At 39.7% G+C, this 20156-nt stretch overlaps 2 protein-coding genes across 5 annotated transcripts; one reads left to right on the forward strand and one right to left on the reverse strand.

Annotated features, from left to right (window-relative positions):
• Positions 1-3532: 3532 nt before the first annotated feature.
• On the reverse strand, positions 3533-15937 carry arel1 (apoptosis resistant E3 ubiquitin protein ligase 1). Of its 4 annotated transcripts, none has more exons than XM_044375000.1 (22): positions 15856-15937; positions 14817-15044; positions 14180-14348; positions 12357-12577; positions 11661-11732; positions 11097-11323; positions 10654-10891; positions 10357-10526; positions 9979-10159; positions 9491-9735; positions 9317-9394; positions 9087-9228; positions 8858-8979; positions 8677-8752; positions 8344-8453; positions 8052-8231; positions 7595-7720; positions 6970-7099; positions 6806-6864; positions 6619-6708; positions 6352-6527; positions 3533-5856 (listed from the first exon to the last, which is right to left on the reverse strand). In XM_044375000.1, exons 2-22 carry the CDS (start codon positions 14962-14964, stop codon positions 5754-5756), a joined length of 3063 nt encoding a protein of 1020 aa, XP_044230935.1. In that variant the 5' UTR covers positions 14965-15044; positions 15856-15937; the 3' UTR covers positions 3533-5753. The 4 variants fall into 4 exon arrangements, with proteins under 4 accessions (XP_044230935.1, XP_044230936.1, XP_044230937.1 ...); XM_044375001.1 differs by lacking the exon at positions 15856-15937 and adding an exon at positions 15539-15831; XM_044375002.1 differs by lacking the exon at positions 14817-15044 and having other exon boundaries at positions 15856-15929.
• fcf1 (FCF1 rRNA-processing protein) lies at positions 15902-19799 on the forward strand. The gene is made up of 8 exons (XM_044375005.1): positions 15902-15996; positions 16616-16680; positions 16876-16947; positions 17034-17182; positions 17326-17398; positions 17503-17590; positions 19288-19382; positions 19528-19799. Exons 1-8 carry the CDS (start codon positions 15994-15996, stop codon positions 19574-19576), a joined length of 594 nt encoding a protein of 197 aa, XP_044230940.1. The 5' UTR covers positions 15902-15993; the 3' UTR covers positions 19577-19799.
• The last annotated feature ends 357 nt before the right edge of the window (positions 19800-20156 follow it).

A 20156-nucleotide genomic window follows, 5' to 3' on the forward strand; every position in this document is an offset into this window, starting at 1 on the left:
ATGTACAGTTAAAAGGACCATTTGACATGGTGAAGTTTATGAGCCGACATGCAGGCAGACACAACAATGTCTACATTTATGCTAGAGGCTCTGGGGGCACGGCTGTCCTTTAAGCTAAATGCTAACATGCTGATGTTAGCAGGTAATGTTTACTATGTTGGATGTTTTAGTTGAGCGTGTTAGCATGCTAACATTTGCCAATTAGCACTAAACACAAAGTACAGCTGAGAATGATGGGAATGTCAACAGTTGTGCATTTGATCATAAACCAAAGTATTGGACAAGCTGTATTTATGACCTGATGATGGTACTGTAGATTAAAAGTTAAGGGATCCTGAGGACAAAAAGAATGTTTACCAAAATGTCCACCAAATTTCTACCAAATTTCACTGCAGTCCATGGAGATATTTCTGTTTGGGCCAAAGTGGTGGACCAACTGACCACAGACTGTCCAACGGACTGACCAACAGACCAACATTGCCATCCCTACAGCTGTGCTGCTAGCAGGTCTAAAAACATTTGTTCTGCACTGACTGTTGGCTGCACTTACACTGTACACGTACAGACAGACATCAAGATGAACCCCACTTTAGAGTCTGTTCATACCTGCTATGGCTGACAGTAAGGGTGGAGCGGCACGGGGGTGTTTGTCAAACAGTTGGACAGTCTACATTAGAGGCCCTGTCTTTACAGAGGAAATATAAGGACTGAAATGTTTCCCGACACACAGAATATAATACAGCTGCAGATCCCAGCAGGACAACTAAACCCATGAATCAAAAGCTTTGCTCCAACATCATATATAACACAGACAGCCATCAACTGGGGGACACTTAATCTCTGCATGAGCAGTTTTTCAAGACTGCTTGTGGCTGTAAGCTTCTGCTTGTGTCTGACCTCAGCTGTACACACGGACGTTTATATCATTTTCAAAACAAAACATGTGTTGGCGGTCCTGTTTCAGATAGAAAAATGTATTTTAATGAGGCCTTTTCATCTATGTGTGGCCGCCTGTACATGTTGTTCAGTGTGGACTCGCAGCATCTCAGTCGTGTTGAGAGGCAGGTCTCAGCACTTGAATCACTGAGGATTGATAGCAACAACAGAGAATCTGTGAAATATCAAGAGATGGGGGGAAAATTGCTTTAATCAGCAGCAGTATCCCATCCATACATTCCTTTGTTGTACTTAGTTGCCAGACCATTGTCATCACTGGGATGTGCATTTCTTACAGCCATTTTCCCCATAATCCTCAACAACGTCAATTGTAGAACCACACTGTCACCAGTCATAAAGGGAGCCAATTAAGACCCTGATAGGGCAACTGCAGAACACACAGCTGAGACAGAAATTCCAACAAAAAAAGCCAAAAAGTCAAAATCATTTTAGTCATCGGCCATTGCGTAGAGGAAGAGAACTCTCTCTGTACTCTCCTCACTTGGGAGCAAGACTTTGCATGCTCAAACAGAGAGTATTTGCCAGGGTTTTTACTGAGACCTGTGGGACCTTTCACATGTAACATGAAGTCAGCACACTATAGAGTGAAGAGTAAACTTCCTGGGGAGAACCTCTGTCCAGGCCTGCTGCTGCTGGAATGATGCTCTCCTGTCCTTCAACAACACTGATTAAGATTGGCCTCTAAATCGGTCCAATCATCACAGATGATGAATACCTGCAGCCAATCCAGTTGGCAGTTAATCACTGGCGTCCAATCAGGTAATGAGAACCTGCATGTTGGAATGGGAAGCAGACAACCCCATGGCTGTTTAGCAGGAAGGAGGGAGAGCGGTCATGTTGTAAAGAGACTCAAGGCGTGCCCCACTTGTGTTTTCTGCCCAATGGAGATCACTGTCTGCGGACAATTATCTTTGATCACAGAGACAGCCGAACTGATGGACATCTCCTCAGAGGCAGGGTGTCTGACTCAGAGATGGGAAATGAGGCACTGCATTTTCGATCATGTAAATTCTTTGGTTGAGAAGAACCACCCATAAATTGACTCCCCTAGGAACTTGGCAACCCCGAACCCCAAAACCAAGCTGCAGTCAGGTCTGGACATGTTTATGGAATAGTACATGGAAAATTTGTCAGAGAAACATGTTTTCCCAGGGAATTAGTATCATCAGATGAATTTACAAATATGCACAGTATTGTTGTTGAGCGATCTCCCGCAGGTTCTCTGGGGAAGGAGAACCATTCCAACATGGTACATTACTCTTAGTGAACGCCAGAGGATGACTTTCTGATTTGTGGTCCCTCTTTAGCAAGCATTCCTGGGGGAAATTTGAGAGAGCCCATTATGCAAATCCACAGGTGCATGCCAAGACCAAATAACTGGACTCCTGCCTCCAAGTACTTCAAGATGCCTTTCTGACTGCTCCTGATAGTGTTCAGACCACAGTGTGAGGAGACACGCCAGGAACATGTGGGTGTAGCGTGGAGGGCCATGGGGCCTGCATGTCCACAGCCTTCGAGCAAAGCAATTACAAAATGATTTTTACTTGTGGAGTCCATTATGACACTGTATGACTCAGGAAAATAAACATTCACTCATTCAAGAGTGAGTTCCTATCACATCATGTGCTGATATGGCTGTCAGTTGTGCCACCATCTCCATGTGGTGAAAGAAGAGGGAGCCTTGTTTTCCATTTCACTTCTCAGCAGTTTGGTATGATCACATTCCACACACAGCAGAGCTTTTACAAGATCGATTTCATTAAGTCCTCAGCTGACGTGAAACCAGAAGGTTTGAATGAACTTTGTTTATTTTCCTATGTTCATGAGGTATGTATTGTATGTGTGTGTGGGGAAATGAGAAAAGTCTCTAATGGAGGGGATTCAATTTGGCCTGTTCTCTCTCTACGTCTGTGTTGATGACTTCAAGTGTGGAGGGTCAGCTGAAGACAGGAAAGCCCCTCATCATTTAGTGCTGCTAAACTGTCCCAAGGGATGACAGCAGAGAAGGCATGCATCCCCTGCTTATAGTGAGTTCATGTCCCATGTAGAGCCACTGCCCCCTTGTGTTGAAAATGTGTACTCTGCATGCACTCTGAAACTTCGTCTTCTACTCCTTTCTTGATGAAACAATAAACAAAAGAATGTGTTAAAAAATGAGAATGTCATTTGAGGTTCTTAGATAACAGAATATTCTGCACTTTGGAGGGAAATGCAGTCAAAAACATCAGTTTCTGCCTACAACAACTACCACACATTCCCAATCTGTCAGACCACAATATATTTTTTTTAATGCTACGGGGCTCCTTTAGATTGAAGACTGTGTCCCATTAGAAAAGATTTTTGTCTGTTTGAATTAAGAAGATAGCAGTACTAGTGCCACAAGTGTTACAAGTCATACATCCTCTTCTGCTCAATCTAATTGAAATTATGTCGGGTACATCATATATGATCAGCACCACAGGCCACATCGCAGTCCAAAATCCAGGTCTTAAAAAAGGTGTGTAATCACTTTGAGCCACAGTGTGTAAAACAATACAAATATGCTGCACATAAACTTGAGATAAAATGCTAAGAATTGAGTCCATCATTTTTTATTCCCATAAACAAAGGACCTGCAGTGCAGAGAATCTTAAAACATTCATCAGCAGAGGCTTGCCATTTTAAAAAAAGAAAAACAAAAGCACCCCAGCTTCAAAGTCATAGGCAAATATTTCACAATATCTACATTGCTAAAAGTTCCAAGTCACACTCAGACCATCTAATCTAGAAACCATCCCCACATAAAACAGAGAAGTAGATGGTCATGAAAAGCAAAACACTAAACAATAGAAGAAGACCATAAAACTAAGAAAGATCCTTCATGTTTGTTTATGATGGTAGTCTCTAATGGGTTTCAACTAACACATATTTTGATTAAACTACCTTTACTTCTGATACATGTGATGTCAGTCATTGGTATTGGTGCTAAATTTTCATAAACACTTATATAACGTTTTCACTCTTTTTATCCTCAGTACATCAGGTTAGAACATTGCACAACCCAGACAAACACAGACCCATAAACCCACCAACAAACCCCTTAACACTTTATAAAGGCCAACTAAAGCACAAGCGAACGTTCATCACGTCCCATTAGCTTTGCTGAGCCAATGCAATAAATCCCAACCTGTGGCAAATAACACCTACATCTTTGCCTTCAACAGGAATAAAGTTCCTCTTTTACTGCCAACTGTGAGAATAACGTGAAGAATGGAACTGCATTCAAAGTGCTCTGTGGGTAAAATGAGCATATATTCAAATTTAAATACTACTGAGAAGATTCATAATCCATTAACGTTTCCTTCTTGCGTCTGCCTTGACATGACTTCTCCTAATGCTCTATAAACAGTAGACAGGCAGCACACACTATTACAAATGGCTAATGAACATGTAAACTCTGGAACAGTAAAGAGACTGCTACACAATTATGAACAGAAAAAAAAAGAAAAAAACCTCTGTTGGCTCAGGATATTGACAACACTAACATTAAAAATAAATAGTTTTACAATTATATAAAGAAACAAACAGGGTATATTCTCAAATGATATAATGCTTTCGTATACAGCAGATGCGAGACAATATGGCTACGGTTGTACAGTCAGAACTGGAAGGAGGCAACTATGAACTGTGTGTGTGTCAGAGGATGCATAGGTGGTTTAGGAGATTCTGAGGTAAACCCATAAAAGGCTGTGAACGAAAAGTAAAAAGTATACAACATATATAACAAAACTGCTTTTGTTATATATGAGCTCTCCTCAACATTTACATCCAACCAACGCTCACATCCACAGTTTACCCGCATGTACTGGTGAGTAAAGAAATATTACTATTATCTATTGTTGTCAGCTACACTTCTCTCACCTACGCACCTCTCTGGATACAATCAGAGGCAAAGGGCATGAATAAGGCAGGTTAAAAAAATAATCATAACAAAAACATTTACCGCTCCAGACAAACATATTTCCAATAGTATGGGTCAACACAAATATTTTTTCCAAGACACAATAAGTTAAAAACATGTATAAACAATAGAAATTACTTGGCTTCTTTTAAAACCCATTCATCTCTGACAGAAAAAAAAAAAGTTTATAGAAATTATATAAACTCTTCACCCAGTAAACGTGCAACAATAAAGAAATCAGATCCCTTCTCCTTAAATGTCAAATCAAAAAAAGGTCATAAGATGAAAACCTATGTATACACACTACTATGTACAAGTACTGAAATAAAAGAGTGATATTATATATTTACATACACACATCAGTCCCTGATCGATTAAGGCCAAAGTGCTGTATATGCACACGTCACCCACATCACATGTAGGCTGCTGTTGCACTTAAGTGTTCCTCAGTTTGCAAAATGCAAAAGAAGCAGTTTATACAGTAATACTCAAGGCCTTTGCTCTAACATCATTTGTCTTTCTAACATATAAAACTAAGCAAACTTCAGCATTAAGAAATAAAATTAGCCAAAACCTCACCTTTTTCAGTAGTTTGTGGTTTCCTTTTTTACAAAAAGCAAGATATTTTATATACATACAGTAGCACAAGAGTTCATATGATGAGTCCTGATTCCAGCACAGCTGTCGGGGACTTCCTGTAACGCCCTCTCATCCTGAGAGAGTATTCAGAGGGAGTCTGGGTATTTCTCTGCCAAGAAGCCCAACGGTTAAATGCAGATGAATGCAGGGAACCAGTGCACCGGAGTGGGCAGTGCTGGTCTGGACTAGTGGAAACACAGTGCCGGTGATGGAAGAGTCAGAGCATGCCGAAACCCTCACTGCCCTCGCTGATGGCCAGCTTCAGCATCTTGTGCAGCTCCTCATAGGAGTCATAGGTAGGGAGGCACAGCTGGTTAAAACTAGATAAGAGAAGAGGACCACAGAGTCAGACACAGATAAAACACTTATCCAACATTTATACATATTCTGCATAACATTTATGCAGATGTTAATGACAAATGACATGAAACCCGAACAGTGAATTGATCCAACATATGGCGTCCTGCTGCCGTGATACTAAATGTGTATACATTCGCGGCTGAAAATAATCCTCAACAAATGCACTATTTTCTCCTGTTTGAGTATCATTTGTTCAAAACTACAGTGCCCAGCTGTTTTATGAAATATCTGGGCCTTTTTTAAAAAATGAAACTAAATATTTGTGAGCAGTTTTTTCCATTTACAATACAAACCAATGAGCTTGGGGCTGAGAGCCATAGACAGGGTTGGGACGAAGAGACGAACCAACGGTTTGTTGTTTTTGTTGTTTTCATGGGATTTGTCGACAAGAATAAAAATACAGCATGACGTAAGCCTTTTCCTTTACGTATATCTGCCTGTGTTTTCCTTCTCACCAGGTGTGTGCAGTGGGCAAGGTGCTGTGTGTGGGAGCAGCGATGATCTGGAACGAGGGGCAAAGGGTGTTGAAACCCCCGGGGGGGAGCTGGGAGGATCCGGTGGTGAACTGCAGCAGACGAGCCAACTCCTCCTGCGTGAAGCTGGACACCACCGCCCAGAACCACTTCATCACCTGTGGAAACAGAAAATCAACACAGCTCAGACATTTTCACTGGTGTCCCGCTGTTAAAAAACAGTTGAGGCAGAGAATTTCCATGACATACTTTCTCTCTGAAGTGCCACGATCCTCCAACAATCACAGCGTGGGCCTTGAAGTCTTGCACATTTATATCACCAGTGCCACACATCAACAGCTGAAAAGATTAAAAATAAAATTTGAAAAAAAAAAATCATTATCCGACCGAGTTTTAAAGGATTTCAACAAGATTTCATTTTAATCATCACACATACCTCCAACTCGTTCTCATCAAATATGGCCAGCAGGTTTTCTGGAACCAGTTCATTCAAACCTGCAATTGATCAGGAAATTACAATAATTATGAACAGATTACCGGAGATCTCGAATTAGAGGAATTGGCAAATATGGCAGAGTGCAGCTGTGCCGGTTTTCTTACCTTTCAGGAAGTGTTCCACCTCATCTCTCACCTGACTAGCCAGCCTATACTGGGCCAGCAGGTTGAGATAATGCATCTTGTTTTCATTGGTAACAGCGATCTGAGCTCCCCCTGATATCAGCTCCACCACCTGCAGAACAGAACACGTGTCAGGACATAAAATGTCAAAATATATAAAACAACAAAAAAACATAAAACAGACTAGTTGTTTTAAATTCTGTAATTGTGTTTGTCTCAAAGAAATTGTCTGACAAGCATGTGATTGGTTGGCACACACCTTTGAGTCTTATTATAAATACTGGGCAATTAATTTAACAGTAAAAAAAACAAACATCTGTGTGGCGCACAGCATATGTATCCAATTAAAAAGAAGTAGGCTGGAATCTGTTTCATCATGGGGTGTTATACAGCCAGTTATTGTGTGGGATTTTACAATGGAGCAACACAAAAAAAAAGGGCCACAGATGCCAGACTCTACTCATCCACCACCACTCCCCCTCTTTAAGAACAACGAAGTGCTTGCCAAACAAGCAATATGGTTTCTTTTGTTTGGTTTATTGCTCCTATCTCTTGTGAAATTACATCAGGGATAAAAGGGGAGGTCCCTTCCAAAATGTTGCCTCACCTTCTCCAGCTGTCCTGACTTGCTGTACTTCTCCTCCGCAAACACCAGGTCCATTTCACTCACGTCATTGTTTAGGATGAAGCAGACTTTAGTTTTGTAGAACTCCTGGTCATCCGTCTCAAAGTACTGCGTGTGGAAAATATAATGAAAACACAGGAAAATGACGTTTTTTAAATAAACATGGCATTTCGTCTTCTCAGTGGAAGGATAAAAAGATGATTGGGGCCGCTTTATTTCTGAGCTTTGAAATCATAATGAGTTGGATAAACAGCAAAACACACTGGCTAGTTCTCCATGAAACAAATAATGCCAAAATACAAATCAGGTTTCTTGGCTTTGTGAGGAATGTCAAAGTGATGACACAGACCAGCTGACACCACAAGGTAAACAATGAAAACATGACTTTCCAACTTCCATGTTATACGTCTTTTCTGCGGGAATGTACTGTGTTCCATACCTTGTAGTTCATCCGGAGGCCAATGATTTGAGCCAAGAAGGAACGCGTAAAGCGAGCTCGGACCAGCTGTTTGTAGGACCCACCCAAAGCAGATTCATATAAGCACTTCCCAACGACGCGGCCCGCAAACTCATACATCTTCAGACGCAGGTGGGGTTGTCGGTCAGCATTTGGGTGTACCTGGAAAGTGAAGAGCGATGTTCTTTGATTTTTATAGAACTGCGTGTTTAAGAGGACACTAAGCATCCCAATGATGATTTGAAAGGGGAGACGGTTGTCGAGACTAACTTACGAGGCCCTGGTTGTTGTCGCTGAAGCGGGTGAACAGCTGGTTGGAGGTGTCAAAGAGGGTTTTGCAAATCAGTTCAAACCACTCCCTGCGGGGCCCTCCCCAGTCCAGAGCTGTAGAGCCATGTAAGAAGGTTACAGAAAGCAGTGTGATCACCTTAATGAATTACTGTGACGGAATGTCTGAAACATTTTATTAGGATGAAGATATTTTGGTCAGTGGTACAAAAAAAGGAAAAAAGTCTAAAATTTTCAGTGTTGACTTAGAACTCATGAATGTGACACACACTGAAGACAGTCTAATGCTCACTCAGTTATACTCTGATGTTTTGCTTACCTTCCTCATCCTGAAACACCACCTCAAAGTTCTTACTCCAGTCTGACACAGAGAAGTTCTTAGTAGCCTTAAGAGACTGAGCAACAGCAGGAGGGACAGACAAAAAGAATGAATTGTCAATGGGGTCACATGATAATTTATCATACGGAAAAGAAGAAAATATGTGACATAAAACACTCACTGAATCTAGAATTGAGTGTCGAGTGATTTTTAGGCAGGTCTTGGTGCGAGGTCTCTTGGAGTGGATGTGCCTGAGTTCACGTTGAAAGAAGTTCACCTTGTCTTGGAACGTTTCAGAGCCACCTGTGGACAATACCGTCACATTACAGTTACTGTCTACACAAAACAAAATCAGTATTCACTAAGCGCAGCTCAAGGCTAAAAAGTAATCACATTAGACAGAAACACACCAATGTTTTTGTGCAGGAAGCGGATGAAGGTGGCAGCCATGATGTTCCTGTCTTTGCAGCTGAGCTCCACAGGAGGCTGTATCCCATCATCCACCACTAGAGTTAGGTATTTGTGAATGGGGTCAGGACCATGATAGGTAAACTGAAAAGAGAGCAATAGAGCCAGTCATTCCCCACGCTACGGTAGATCTGTTCTAAAGGGTTTTTGACAGCTTAGCAATTCTACTTACCTTCGTTCCTGGACACACTCGAAAGGTAAAAAGGCGCCACGGAATAATTTTCAGGTAGAACTCCTTCACGGATAGTTGCTGTTTGACAAAAAAAAGTCCAAGTCAACATCCACTTTTTAGATGAACGCATGTTGCTACTTTCTTAAATCTAACCTTAACATGCTGGCCACTTACCTTTGGCGATATGTAACAGTAGACCTTTTTTGGTTTCTTGACCTTCTCAGGTTGTCCCTCCACAGGAGAGTCATGCTCATCCTCCTCGTCTCCCATGGAGGGCCTCCTCTGAGGAGCCAGTAAAGAGGAGGCTGGTAATTGCCACGAGGAACTGCTGTAGTTCCCATTGCTGTAAAGGTATGCTTCAAAGTAGATGCTGATGCCTGGAGTGGACACATTCTTCTCCACGCAGGTCTTCTCATTCTCTGCGAGCCAGGGAATATGAGAATTAGGCTTTAAAGACACAGGTTAGAAGGAAAACCACTCTAAATTCAGGGATATGAATATCACAGATTGGCAATTTATTACTCTTATAACCAAAGTAAAAACTCAAGATGATGGCCTTACTACTTACTAGAAAAATGTGGATATAAACATTAAATATCTAAATTTTATACCAATCCAATCAAAAGCTAATATATCAACTCTAGCATGTAAAAGCTGCTCACCATTGAGAACAATAATGTCAAATTCCCCATTACTGAGCGGCTGGTCCTTGTAGGAGATGCGGGCCCTGAAACAGCCGGTTTTCCTCAGGGTCAGCCTCAGCAGAACCTGGCACTGCTGCTTGTTGAGTGAAACTGACTTACTGTAACACCCTTCCAGACTGTCATCATCCACTGTGCCCAGCTGGAAAAACGGGAAAACAAAAATGAATCTAAGCTCAGAATTGAAAGATTACTGTTAAGAATCTGTTCTGCTATAAAGCAAAGTGACTGTGCAATTGCTAACAGAAGGGTGAAAATAAATGCTGGCTTTCATTATTTACAATCATAATCAGGAAATAAATCTTCACATTACGGTATAAAGGATAATTGTTCCCTTACAGAGTGCACATGGACGCTGTAGTTTGCCTCATCTGTGAGAGATGTGGAGTTGCTGGTGGGGTTTCCATATTCGTCCCTGGGCTCAATCTGCAAAGTATGCTGTTGGCCATTTGTTAGCACCAGGGTAGAGAAATGGTAGGCTATCTTGGTTTTGGATGGGACAACTGTACCTAAAGTAGGGGGGGGGGGCGGGGAAAGAACAGAAAAATACTAATCAGCCAAAGTAAAGATTGACTTTTGTCAGTGGTAAGTGGCTGAAAATTGTAAATCAGCTACAAACTTGTGTGTATATTATACCTGGCTGGAAAATCTTGTAGTAAGGGCTGTAGGCCACATTGAGGCCACCCAGCTTGACAGCAACTTCATAGCGTCCGGCTTTCCGCACTGTGAAGGCCACTTTGACTATGTTGGACTCTGGTTCTTGTAAAACTTCCTGTGTAACAGGGATGTCCAGAGCCAATTCAATGTGGGTGATGTTGACCCTCAATCCCACAGGCCGATGGGCTGGGAAAGGCTGCCCATTCTTATAGTACAGCTGAGAAGAGAGAGGTAATGAAGGATTAACACTACAGTATAATTTTGTACTGAGGACACACAAGTCAACTTCATATCTCAGAACATTCAAATACTCTTGACATTGCTGCATGCTTAAGACATTTGTAAGCATTCTAACTAACTAGACCACAGACAAGTATTACATCTTTGGCTATGACACTTAAGGAAAAAAAAAAAAATATTACTTGGACTCTGAAGCTCATAGTCTGCCCCACTTCCTGCGGTTCCTTCCAATCCCAAGACACCTTGCAGGAACGTGGGTCCAGGTAGTTGCCCCGGACATAGTCGTAGATGCTGCGGTCACCGCGTCGCCCTGGATCCTCATTCTGTAGGAAGCTGACCACCCTCGCAGCAAGCTCACAGAGGAACTTGATGGTGAAGACAAACGCTATGATGGAAACAGTAATTCCACCTGACGCGAGAAGGGAAGAAGTATAGTATAAAAATATTACTGGAGCATGTGTTTGCAACAAATGTATGCTCTTTATTTGGTTTTGTAATAAGTGGCTTCACTGGTTAGTTGAGAAAAATATTTAAATACAGCAAAGATTCAAGGTTGCAAACAACAGGTTTACAACAAACCCTTGGGCTATACAAATACTATAATGCAATTTGTGAAACCGGTAGTACCATGTCGCTGTTGTACAATATATGCTTGCAGAAAGAGTAAGGCTGAGACACAAAGTTGCACTCCCAGGACAAGCAATATGAGCCCAACCCCCAAGCCAAACAGTTACAACAGGACTCACCAATCACGTAAAACATGAGGTCCCTTATCAAGAAGCACAGTGCCACAGTACAGCCAAATATGAGAGCTCCAGCTGTAAAGACAGGTCATTTAAATTAATGATTGAAATAAAGACAATACACACTTTGTGCAATGAGCCTGCAGGGTACACTGTGATGGTTGAACTGTGATTCTTTTTATAATTACAAAAAGCCAGAGCTGGACATTGTCACTAGTAAACTGATTTACTACCAAGAAATGGTGTAAATTAACTGGCCAGTTTTGAACATAGGTACACAAGTTGCACATGAAAATCCTCCTCTGTGCAAGAATACCGATCTAACCAGGTTATAGTTGTTTTCTGTGAATACTGTAATTTAACAACATTTATATATTATTCCACATTTATCCTAATTGTGAGGGTATGCTGTGTTTTTATCAGAGAGAAAAGACAGAAAAACAAACAGATGTTGGGTTATACAAAGAGATGATGCAACACTGAACTTCTCCATTACAACACTTTTAAGCTATTTTCAAATGATCTGTGACTCTTGTAGTAAAAAGATTTATAGAAACACATAATACCACTTAGCATCAGTAAAATCCACCTGAAGTCACACATTTTACATTTATATGAACCTTGACACTATGCAGCTGTGGTAAACAACCCAAGCTGAAACCCTTTCAGCGCAGAAAATGGTCAATATGAATATCTTACCAATTGACCACTTCTCATTCAGACGCCTTTCAGCAAGGCTGTGCACCAGCCGGATCTCGTAGTCCTGGTCACGACTCCCTCTGGACGTCTGGAGGATCTTGATGCCTGTAGACAACTTTATGTAGTCTTCGTAATAATATCCCCAGGCAGCTAGAGAGAGCTGCAGTTGATAGTCAAACTGTGATAGGTCATCCAGATTCATACAACCCAAAGTCTTCAGTCTGCAGTGGAAAACAAAAGTGAAAGTATATTAAGTAGTTGATTGACGAGAACTGCCTACTTACTTCACAATTATAGTCTTTGGTCATACAACACTACCGTCACTACTATGTGTTACTTCTCGTCTATTGAGCAAGACTGACGCTTTAACTCCAGACAACAGACTTTCCCACACACAAAACAAACAATAGTTTTTGCTCAACTCTTTACAAGAGTGCCCTCGATCTTATCAGCTAAATTCCTTAGTTTCATCAACAAGGAGCAGAGAGAGGTGTGGCATGTTGCATTTGGCCATATCATAAAGATTTAAGATAAAAGTGGTGTTCATGAGGAAGATTTAATTACATGGATGAGTCTAGGTGAGCATAGTAGAGAAAAAACTGTTTAGTTGATAAATGGTAACCATTAAAACTACTTCCTTAACAGATGCAATTAAATTATTGTAGCACACAAAATTATCTCAATAATTACTGAAATAAGAGGAAAATCTTCTAGCAGTATTATCACTTATTTCAGTGACTAAAAATAACACTTTTTTTAACATTTTCATTTTATCATGCATTTTAAATCCAACACTTAAAAATCTTAACTTTTTACATAAAAATAAATGTGTGATTTTTTCCATGGACACTGTCTCTGGCAACAAAGCTAAAGTATCTACCATCACTTTTTCCATCTTACGCTATGTTAAATGTGGATTTACTAGCATGCTGCTGAGTCCAGTTCACACTGTGCACTGTGGGATATTATCTACCTTGTATTTGCTGATGATTATTGTGATAATTGAAAAATAAACTTCATCCTCATTTTATTTGGGTATATATATATATCTGAAGTCATGAGAGGCTTAGATGAGTCTGCAATTTTAACTTCCACATTTACAGTACAATATCTTGAGCCAGTTAATGAGTGCAAAAATCATCTTCAGTTACAACACAGTTAGTTGCTGAATTAAATACTCAACCATAGTTATGTGAGTAATTAGAATTTAAAGTCCAGTCAATCAAAATAGCAATCGAGGCAGTGATAGCATGCACCATGACCTTCAGAAATGTGAGACTGTATCACTTTAGAAACGTTGAACAATCTTCCATAAAAACAAGATACTATGTTTTTGTGACACATGAGTGACCTTTAGAAACATAACAATTGACTTTGTTCATATGGAGGTAGAGCACACAGGCAGAATTTTGATGAAGTGATAACTACTTGTCATAGCTGGTTCTGATTGCATCAATAGAGAGCATGTAACACACACGCACAAACATCTGCAGTGCAGCAGGGTCTCACACTAACAGTCTCTAAAGAATACTTTTTACTGCAGTGACTCTGAAACACTGCAGCCTCCACATCTCAGTGTCAGCAAACTCAGCTAGTCGTGAATGGAGAGGCTGCCCTCAAGTGGACATAAATAAACATGGTCTGTGTTAGCCAGCATTAAGCATGACAATAACCACTTAACTAATGTGGGGCATTAAAAAACTATGCCAGGCAAAATCTACATTTATGACATGCCAGCAAGTAATTGTTTCTGAAAAGAAAAGCTGCTCACGATTGCATGTGAGATTAATGTAAATGTAAAGTTAAGACCTGCCATTGCTTACGTATGGTAATAGTGCTCCAGGTTCTGGGAACAAAGCCACTCCTGGAAGGCAAAGTCTCGGAGCAGCTGGATGTGGGCCTCAGCAATTTCCCTCCAGCGCTGCTGTTCCTTTACCACCTCTTCGAGACGAGTCAGTACACTCAGACTCAGTTCCTCCAGTGTGTGTACATCTGGATGACACATGAACAGCGCATAAAAATCCCCATGCATAAACTAGCCAGCAAATCAGTAATGCCTCAGCACATGCTTAAATTGTCATTATAGTCTATTATAACGAGAATTTAAGTCTGTGCTGATTGTTCATGCATGCCACATGTATCTCATGAGTCTGAGTATTCTGTATTCAAAACCAAAATGATATGGGTCAGAGCAATAAGAAATACAATCTCACTGCATTAAACATAGCTAAAACCGAGTTAAACATGACTCTTATCCCTGGTATTTCTGCAGAAACTCTGTCAGGTGCTGGCTAAGCCATCTTAACCAGTAAATGTGTTTTTTTCCAGCAATAATAACCTGTCCAGCAGAAGTGTCCTTGTGCAGGTCACTGAGACTACACCTGCTTACTTCATCCTGAAGATGATCATCAACCAAGTTGTATTGGTAATGTAAATCTCAACTGAAGACAACCCACTGACCTTCAAATAAGTGTCTGTATTGAGAAAGGCTATGTCCTTGGAGCCATTCCTCAATCTGACTTTCTTTGCCTTTCTTCCAGCGCACTTCCCAGAAGAAGATCCACGACACAGAACAGAAGAGGAAGGTCAGGAAGAAGCGGCGGTCCATCAGACCATCTTTCAGCCTTCACTCAGACCCCTCTGTGCTCACAGGAAAACTGCCACTCACAAGGGGGCAAGTCAAATCTCCTACGGTGGAAGAAAAAAAACTGCTTCAGGCTCCACAGAAGGAATCAGCTAGACACAAGTATTGATTATTCTAGAGAGGAACACTAGTCAAAGAGATGGAAAACAACTAAAACCCTTTTTGGGAGCTTCAGCTGCTCTGCCAACTCAACAAAGCATTAATATTTAAGTATCATCTCGCAGAAGTGTTGGCTGATGGAAGAATAACATTATCAGTAATCCACAACACTGAAATATGCATGAACAACTTGGCTAAAGAATGTCTCACCAGCCTATGTTAACAGTTAACCCCGGAGACAATCTACCATCACAGAAAACCACGATACATTAACATTCAAATCCCAACAACAATGGTCTAGAGGATGCTGATAATTATGAGCTAGACGTGCTAACCACAGTCATAAACAACCACACAGCCAACTAACTAACCTATCCAAACAGTCAGCTTTAGTAATGTTCGCCGTGCTTGAATAACATTTCAAAACACCAGAGAATACCGTCAAGATGCGTAACTGCAATATCATCAATCCTCGCTTGTCTGTTTACACCTGGACCTGCTGTTAACAACCGTTAGCATCGTATATGACAAACTGCTACTAGCGAACGGAAGCACAACAGCTAACAGCTAGCAAAGTTAGCCAACAATGTCAGCGGGATTTCAGAAAAGCTCGTCGCTAAAACTCGGGCAGTTATCAAGATTCACGTCACAACATATTCACAAGACACGACTTGTAATAATACAGCCACACAGAGCAACACTCTGTTATTGCAAAAAAACACCCTTTAATCCCGTGATATTAAACACTGTATCTACCTTCGTCTCTAGGCATTAGCTTAGCAACCGGAACATGCGCAGAAAACGTGTCGATTTTTTGATGACGTCACGAGCAATCGACACACACGAGGGGAAAGCAAAGCGGCTAACGAGCTCTGTCTTCTTAACATTTAAAGCATGGTATGTAATTTCTAACTGTGTCATATCTACAGTAGGGTTGTCTTGATAATTGCTGTCCTTTAAAGTTTGATATTTTGTATATTATTAACGAGGCATTGAAGCTTTTTGGCAGTCAAGCCACCGAGCTAAGTTAGCTAGCAGTAAGTAAGCTGAATACCAGAGCACGTATACATACAAGCATCGGCAGCTAAACATGAGTGGTTATCTAAATATATTTTAGAGTCATCAATCTAAATATCCTGGTCAGAATATTTGCTGTAGCACTTTCAGATTCACTACGAATGAAAAGTGCAATACAAATGAAATGCATTATTGATATTGATATATTGTTATTTTAAATAAATTAGTCAAATGTTGGCAATAGAACAACTTCAGTAAGTGCCAATTGATTAGATTAAAGCTACTTTTGTTTTTCTATATTCTATATTTCTATATCTTCTATTTTGTCTCGTCATCAATAAAGTGCTTGTGACAGCATTGTGTTGTGAGCTGGATTCTCCCTCTCACTATCCACTCACATAATTTGTAATTTATTCTCCTGCTATTGAACAACACAGTATAAACTGTTGGTCGTTATCTTTGTGTATCAAGCAATTTCTTTGTTATTTTGTCACTGTAGGGGAAGCAGAAAACCAAGAAGTTTGCTGCCATGAAGAGGATGATCAATTTGAAAGATAATAGACTGTGAGTTATAGTTTGTTTTCATTGTTTTGTTTTCCAGCTAAAGTCACTTACTGTTTAACCATCTTACTTCTTCTGTCCAACCTTTTGTCCCTGCTAATTCTCACATATAAATTCAACAGAACAAACTAGCATTTATTAGCTATGTTTTCATCTTAAAGATCTGTGCAAGAACTAACTCCTTGTTTGTTTTTGTAGCAAAGAGAAAGACCGCGCTAAAGCAAAAGAGAAAAGGAAGAAAGATCCCTCAGAGCTTAAGGAGAGAGAAGTGTAAGTTGGCCACACAAAAGCTTTAATTTTATCATGAATAGTGATTGATGGCTCTTTGACTTGATTTCTTTTAACTCTTTGTGCAGGCCAAAGTACCCGTCATGTCTGTTCTTCCAGTACAATACTCAGCTTGGTCCACCATACCACGTTCTAGTTGATACCAATTTCATCAACTTCTCTATCAAGGCCAAACTGGACATTGTTCAGTCTATGATGGATTGCCTATATGCCAAATGTAAGCACCAATAAGCTGTCGTCCAATAATAAATATTAATGACAAATTTCAACATCATTATAATACATTACAATACAGTGATTCAGTACGATGATTTCATAATAACATAATTTCCAAATTTGTTTGTATTTTGTCCAATCCAGGTATCCCATATATAACAGACTGTGTGATGGCTGAAATTGAAAAACTTGGAATGAAATACAGAGTTGCACTCAGGTACAAGCAGCTTGGATTTCACGTTAGCTATTGATTGTGAACATGAACCTCTTTTTATTGCCTCTAGGTTCATCTTAAATTGACATTTTCCCGTGTTTTTGCAGGATAGCCAAGGATCCAAGGTTTGAGCGCCTGCCATGCACACACAAGGGAACATATGCTGATGACTGTTTGGTCCAAAGGGTAACGCAGGTAATATACTTAAATGTTTAGTTGTAGCTGTGTGGAATGTGGGATATTAAGTACAAAATACCTATATTTTGTATGGAAAAGTAGACAGATGACAGTGAAAGCTATTCATTATCTGAGAGGGCATAAGTAAATGTGTACAGGCCTGCATTGTAAAAACTGTCCATCTAATCAATATTATTAGAATTCATCTTACTCATAAATATCTTGTAAACAAGACATAGAAGTTTTCATACTTATATTATTATTATTATTAGATCTTATGTGATGACCAAATGGCTGTACCACATTCAATTCAATTCATTTCATTTCACTACAACTTTATTTAGCCCTGTAAAGGCAATTGTATGCAGCAGCTCTCCATCCCAGATCAACAGATACACACTGACAGTTCATGAGAAAGAAAGAAAAAATAATGTTAATTACAAATCTACAAACAATGATAGGCTATGAACTCAAAAAACAAAAATACAACAATGCACATGTTAATATGTGTTTACAGATTTAAGTCATCTGGGGTCATACTTGCAAAGTGTGTCCAGAAACATGTCTAAAATTGTATATGCAGAGAATGTACTACATGTCCAAACTGACATATTAGTCCAAGAGCATAATGCACAGACTGACCCTGGAGCACAGGTGGTCTGTATCACATCTTTTAAAATTTATCACATTGTCTTCTGTCACTAGTGAGCTAAACACACACTCAAAAAAGGTTGAAGACAGCAGTTGGTCTTTATAGTTTTTACTTAAAGCAACTGTGAAAACAGTATTGGACAATAAATTAAATGATGGTGCTCACAAATTAGAGAAAGATACTATAAACAAGAGTTACAAGGAAACTGGATTCATTAAATACTGCCAGAGAAAGTTCCTATATGAAGTAATAATTCAGTAAACATGCTAATAGTCCACAAGAGTAAAAGCAAAAATACTCAATGCCTAGCTGTATTTTTTTATTTATTTATTTGGATCCCTGTTAGCCACTACCAAGGTAGCAACTACTCTTCTTAGGGTCCACACAAGTAAACATTACATCATAATGCAAAACAATAATGTGAAAATCCAAGGCAAAGGGGAACAACAACAAAAAACAAACAAATTAACAGTTAGTTTTACTTAAAAAGCAACACATTAGCCTCCAACAGCTAACACTAGCTTAGTAATGCCAGCTATAAAGGCTAGCATGGTTAGCAGTAATTCAACTGATCCCATAATTATACAACAAGGACATTTAGGGGCAAGATAAAAGAAGCTTTTCAGTATTTGCTTGGTCTGGTTTGACAGAAGTCTGGATGTAACAATGTCAGTTAAACTGCTATGGAACTGTATAATAGACACTAAATAGTTCACTCAATAGTGATAATAACCATAGTTGCGTCATCACCATCAGCTTTAGAGTCGCAGACAGTTATTTTCACATCTTTTAAAATGTGGAGCTTTGCATTGTGGGATTGTTAGTAGAAAGTAGTATACATGCCATGGACACTACTTTTTTTCATTCCATTGTGGACTTTTTGAGGGCACTATATAGTGGTAATATTTACACAATCAGCATTCGGACACTCAAATAAAATGGCAGAGGGTTAATATAGTGCACTATATAGTAAACGGAGAGGGACTTTGGACATAGCCGCTGTGATATTTTGGCACTGAGAGGGAGATGCACATTAAAAGAATATTAAAAAATATTTTCACAGCACAAGTGTTACATCCTGGCTACTGTGGACAGAGATCTAAAGAGGAGGGTCAGGAAGATCCCTGGAGTGCCCATCATGTACATCTCAAACCACAGGTAACAATATCCCAAACTGTGTTTTAAATATATTGTGTGTGTGTGTGCGTGTGTGCTTTTTTTGTATAAAATGTGAAATTTTACTCCTGAATCACCAAAAACACAGTTATACTGACTGTTTCTTTTCTTCCTTTTTATAATAAAGGTACAATATTGAACGGATGCCTGATGACTATGGTGCTCCAAGATTTTAATTTTTCTCCCAACTGAGCTGGACCTGTAAATAGACTGAAGTATCCTGTTAAATATTATTTTTTCTTTTTATGTATATTGAAGATACTGGGCGGTTTTGAAGTTTGATTTGGAGAGAAGGGGGGATTTCTGATATAACTGCTAATTACTTTAAGTTTTGTTGTTCTTATAAAAATGTTGTAACCTTTGGTTATTGGAAGTGAATAAATGAATTGTTGCAGAGCACATCGTCTTCAGTTTCATTGTTTTTTTTTTTTCAGCACCTCAAATGAGTAGAGGCATATCAGCAAAGGTGCTATTTTTCTATGGGAAAAGATAACCTAGGGTTATGTTAGTATTTTAACAGTTGTGTAGCGTTTACAAGCGTCTGTCTTTTTAAATATCCTATTTTTAGGTTCATTGTTCATTTTACCGTGGAAGGGTGTTTTAGTGCTCAACAAAGTGGAAATGGGAGGGAAGAGGTTTATAAAGAGCTACACAACAGTCTAATGTGACGTTGAGATCAGAGCAACAATGAATATAAACTGATGGTAAGAATGTTTCTGCAAATTTAGGTTTTTTAATTTATTTGTTATTTTTTAA

Source organism: Thunnus albacares, chromosome 15, assembly GCF_914725855.1.
Source record: "Thunnus albacares chromosome 15, fThuAlb1.1, whole genome shotgun sequence".
In the NCBI taxonomy this organism is placed as follows: Eukaryota; Metazoa; Chordata; class Actinopteri; order Scombriformes; family Scombridae; genus Thunnus; species Thunnus albacares.